The sequence below is a fragment of the Marmota marmota genome, unplaced genomic scaffold (genome assembly GCF_001458135.2).
Source record: "Marmota marmota marmota unplaced genomic scaffold, marMar, whole genome shotgun sequence".
NCBI classification, from domain to species: domain Eukaryota; kingdom Metazoa; phylum Chordata; class Mammalia; order Rodentia; family Sciuridae; genus Marmota; species Marmota marmota.
In genome coordinates, this window is record NW_026000171.1 from 6829376 (window position 1) to 6834164 (window position 4789).

General features: G+C 49.1%; 1 protein-coding gene and 1 long non-coding RNA gene across 4 annotated transcripts in view; one reads left to right on the plus strand and one right to left on the minus strand.

The window, feature by feature from the left end:
- Positions 1–4789, plus strand: part of LOC107155014 — a 77424-nt gene that overhangs the window by 61249 nt on the left and 11386 nt on the right. The gene's annotated exons all lie outside the window — the stretch shown is intronic.
- The window catches only part of Wnt5b (Wnt family member 5B), a 114045-nt gene that overhangs the window by 13494 nt on the left and 95762 nt on the right, over positions 1–4789 (minus strand). Inside the window, exons 1-3 of one of the 3 annotated variants that reach the window (XM_015500775.2) lie at positions 4161–4296; positions 2342–2478; positions 525–772 (exon numbers count right to left, since the gene is read on the minus strand). In XM_015500775.2, coding sequence (XP_015356261.1) covers positions 525–772; positions 2342–2421 — 328 coding nt within the window. In that variant the 5' untranslated portion in view covers positions 2422–2478; positions 4161–4296. Of the gene's footprint in view, positions 1–524; positions 773–2341; positions 2479–3568; positions 3888–4160; positions 4297–4789 lie in introns of those variants that run through there. The other 2 variants (XM_048787714.1, XM_048787715.1) reach the window with 2 other exon arrangements.

The following is a 4789-nucleotide window of genomic DNA, read 5'->3' on the forward strand; positions in this document are numbered from 1 at the left end:
TCACACACACACACCTTTTCAAATGAAAAAAGCTAAAACTGGATCTGGGTTGGGTTAATGACAGCTATCACCAATTTGGTCCAAAGTTTCTGTCTCTTGAGGGTCCAAGTGGAAGAGGCAAACATCTTTCAGCTATTCAGGACAGCAATTTTGGGTTCTCTACCCAAGACTCTAAAAAAACTAAAAGGGAGGCCCTTGTTGTCTTTGAGACAAAAGCAGCGGTGATGGGCGGGTCTCCTAAGCCACTCTAACTCAACTCAGATGTTCCACCCAGGGTGAGTCACATAGAGCCTGCCAGGGTGAAGCTGGAAAGCAGAGGCTGCAGGGACATGGAGAATTATCCAGAATGCTGCTTCTTTATGTACCTGCCTCTCTTCCTTTTTGCATGCTGCTGCCAAGCCTAGAAAGAACCCAAGGAGGCCCCCATCTGGGCTCTTGATGCGCTAGTCCTGGAACAGCTTAAATGAACCCAGCCAATATGAACACAGTTCCTGTGGCCAAATCATATTTAAGTGGCCTCTTACCTATCTGCATGACTCTGCCAAAGACAGACGTGTTGTCCACAGTGCTGCAATTCCATCGCCTCTGCCGGAATTGGTACTGGCACTCCTTAATACCCGTCTTGGCTCCCTCCCCGATGTAGGCCATGTGTTCCTGGTACAACTGGCACAGCTTTCTCTGGCCAGGGGAGAGCCCAGGAAGCTGACTGCACACAGGCTGTGCACCGATGATAAACATCTCTGGTCTCTGCACCGGGTTCATAGCTAAAGACCTACAACAGCAATCCAGAAAGCAGGGCGGGGAGGACAAGAAGTGAGTGTGTGTCTGTGAGCAGTGTAATGTCATTCAGCTAACACAATTATGGGATGTTTTCTGGTACCAGGCCCTGAAGGACCTAGGACTTAGAAGGGGAAATTAGTAAAACAGAGTTCAAGTCTTAAAAGGACACAAGGGATAAATACAAATGATACGTGAGATGTCAAATGTCTAAGACAGACAAGATTCTGGATCTACTATGATCATATAGGGAAAGCTCTTCCCCCAGGGAGAATCCTGTATAAGGAGATGGCCAGAATTTGTACTGGTCTTAAAGGATGGGGAAAAGACAGAGAAGGAGGTGGGGTGGCCAGGCAGCTGTTTATTCAAGGCAGAGGGCAAAAAGAGCCAAATGTTGACACATGCCTGTCCAAGGAGTAGGAATGATCAGTTCAGTTTAGCCCTAATGCAGGGTACATGATGGAAATCAATTCCCTTCAATGGAATCCCCTATGCCTTTAAAATAGGAGTCCAAGTACACACATCACAATGTATTCTAAACATTTTCACTTCCATATCTCACTCCACACATGCCCTAACCCACTGTTGATCAGTTCAGGGATCTCCCTTTTTCTCATCATCCATTAGACATAATAAAGCATTAAGTTAGATGAGAAAGCTACAGACTTGCCATCTGAATAAAAATGTAAGTGGGTCACAGATCATGCAAAATAAGTAGCGATCGTCTGCCATTTCCATGTTACTTGGCAATGACAGTCATCTTAAAAATACAGAAGGACACACATGGTCTTGCAAATCCCTCATCTAGTCTTTAGACTGATAAAAACAGGAATTTTACTCTTTCTGCCTCTGCTGGCAAAACAAACAAACAAACACCCAGATATCAACATACACGTTTTTTTAAAGTATTTTTTTTCAAGTTGTAGGTGGACAGAATGCCTTTATTTTATTTATTTTTATGTGGTGCTAACAATCGAACCCAGTACCTTACACATGCCAGGCAAGCGCTCTATCACTGAGCTATAGCCCCAGCCCAACATTTGAGACAGAGTCTTTCTGTGTTGTTCAGGCTGGCCTTGCACTCCTGGACTCAAGTGACCATCCTGTTTCAGCTTCCTGAGTAGCTGGGACTTTGGGAATGTGCCACTATGCCCAGTTTCATAGGGTTTTTTCTCTCTTTTTCCTTTCCTTCTTTCCCATCCCTCCCCTACCCAGTTCTGGGGATCAAACCCAGGGCCTCCTGCATGCTATCAATATTTTTATTAACTCAATAAAAATTAAAAAGCTATTTATAACAATTCATGAGGATAAGGAAAGGTTCAAGAAAAAGGGATTGTTAACAGGATCTAAGAAAAAAAAAGAACAAATCCTTTATTTTCAGGGAATCTTTACCTCTAAGAACTGGAGAGCAAAAAGAAGCTCTCCAACTTTGCCTGGGATGCAAGAGGCCCTATCACGTTCCTATGGATAGGGTGTAATCACAACCCATGGTGCCCCCTGCCCACACCTTGATTACCCAAGGAACCTTAGGGTACAGAGCAGGACCAAAGCCCCTCTCACTCACCACCAGGAGTTGGCATCCGTCAGCAGCTGGGCCCAGCTGGAGAGCAGAGCTGCAGTGAAGAGCAGCAGCAGGCTAGGCATGGTCGGCCTCAGCCCGCCCCAGTGCCCTGGGACAGACAGCTTCCAATGTGGGGCTTCCTGGAGAAATGAAGGGAGAATCAGGGTGCAAATGCAACAGATACAGAAGACTAGGAGGGAGCAGAGGGATGCAGAAAAGCGCACGGATGGCCTCTGGGATGGACCTGAAGTCAAATCCTCCCCAAGGAAATTCAGCCCTTTCCAACTTCCACCTCTTACTGCTTATCCTCTCACCATAGGGCTTTTAGGCCTCCTACCTCAAACTGTGGGACTTAATTCCAACGGAAATAATGAGCTGAGAAACCAAAAAAGAGGAATGAAAACAAATCATTTCAAGAACAGAGGCCGCGCAGTGCTGCGCATAGGAAGCTGCTTTGACGGTTGCAAAGTACACTTTCCCTTCTAGAACATTCAGAGAAAGGAGGACCATCCACTCCACATCTCACCCCAGCCTGGAGATCTACTTCTCTGACCTTCAGATTCTTCTTCATAGGTGAACTCGATTTAACCCATACCCAAGTAGGAGTCTTCCCTCTCCATCTGAATCCTTCTCTCTCCAAACAAGTTTTCTAAATTCCAACCCTGTTTACCCTTAAAGAATAATAGCACAGAGAAGAACGAGGACTTTCCACTTTCTCAAGGCACTTCTCTGAGAAATGTAATAGCCGTACAGCCAACCGCGAGCCCTTGTCCCAAAAGCATTGGTGGCCTCTGCGCACCCACCGCGAGGCGGGGGAGGAATTGCACGGAACACCTTTCCCAACTGCAGGCGAAGGACACAGCCGGCTCCTGGGCTGCATCTCTCGAATCCAACGCGTGTGGTGAGGACGCATCTTTCACAAGCCACCACCCATCCCGTGGAGCACCAGAGAGCTCCACATCTTTGCCTTGCGTTTTTAGAAACTAATGCCTGTGCCCCACGTCCCCAAAGCCTTTGGAAACATACGGGAAATCCATGCTTCTGGATCCTAGAGTGAGCAGATAAACACACGCCCCCTCCTGCTCACCCCCACCTCGCTTCTCCCTTAGCTTCTATCTGGGGCGGGACCCCACATCTCCAATGAGTCTTCTTCCCAGGACCCCTTACACCTCCAGCCCTACACACACAAACACACAGCATTGCTCCAGGCTGCCCCCGCCCCCATCTCACCACGCCAGTCCGTGGGTTCTGGGTCTCCAGGCTCTCTGGGAGGGGGCGGCAGGTGCTTTGGGTCATCAGTTTAGGAAATATTTTTGTCCTGGGGCCACCAAGAGAGGAAGGTGGCCTGAGCAGGATCCAGGAGCGCTGGGACATGGCCTTTCCCCACCCCCTTTTGGTTTTTCTTCTTGAGGTCTCAGCTGGGGCGGGGGCACCAACAGGCAGGTGTGTGGGGCCGGCAGGGGGCAGATCAAAGAAGAGGCTCGCTCCTTCCCTTTGTCATGCAGAGGCAGCTCGGAAATGACCCGGCCTCTAGCGTGGCCGACTAACAGCTCCCCACACCCTACTTTCCTAACAGACCTCTCCTGCCTCCTCTAAAGGATGCCCCCGCCCCCTCCCCTCGATCCCCCATAAATCCTCCCCCGTCCCTCAGGGCAGGAGGTCTGTGAATGCATCGACTGGAACCAAGAGAGATGGAGCAGAGATAGGGCTGGCACCAGAAGCTAATGGCTTTATGGAGGGGAGGGGACCTGGTCCAGGGTAGGGAGGACCAGAGAAAAGCTTCAAAGAGTTTCCTTGTCCAAACATCCCCAACTCCACCTACCAGTCCTTCATGGGGACTAATTCCCTCCTGCTTCTCCAACTCTCTTCTCCTTTCCTTCCCTCTTGCCCACCAGAATGTCCATCCCCACTACCATGCCCTCAAACACTACTCCCCCTGGGCCAGTGGCCACACATCTATCCTCACACATTCCATCACCAGATAGCTCAGTTTTCTCCCCACTGGTGACACTTCCTATCCCTCTGTTCTCCCCCCACACCAGCGTCTCTCACCTCCCTCACACCCTTCCAACAGGCTCCAGTGAAATCTTACTGGCCCTTCTCGTCTTAGGTTCAACTGAGGCCACATTGAGGATCCACTGAGTCTGAGCCAAGGACAGGAGCAAAGTGCCTCTAACCGTCCCTGTGGCTTTGACTGCCCCAGTGACAAGCTGTCAGGCCAACAAGGGTCGGACTTCCTAAGAGCTGTGAATCCTGCTCTTCCATGCCTTATAAACATGTAGGGAGACAGGAATCACTCCCAGAAGCTATTCCCACCACCCACCGTGGTCATTCTATCAAAGTCTCAGTCCAGGAAACATTATATTTTAAAAATTACCAATTAGCAAAAAAAAAAAAAAAAAAAAGGGCAATCTAGCACATGTGGTAGCTCTTCACATGCCTTCCAATGTG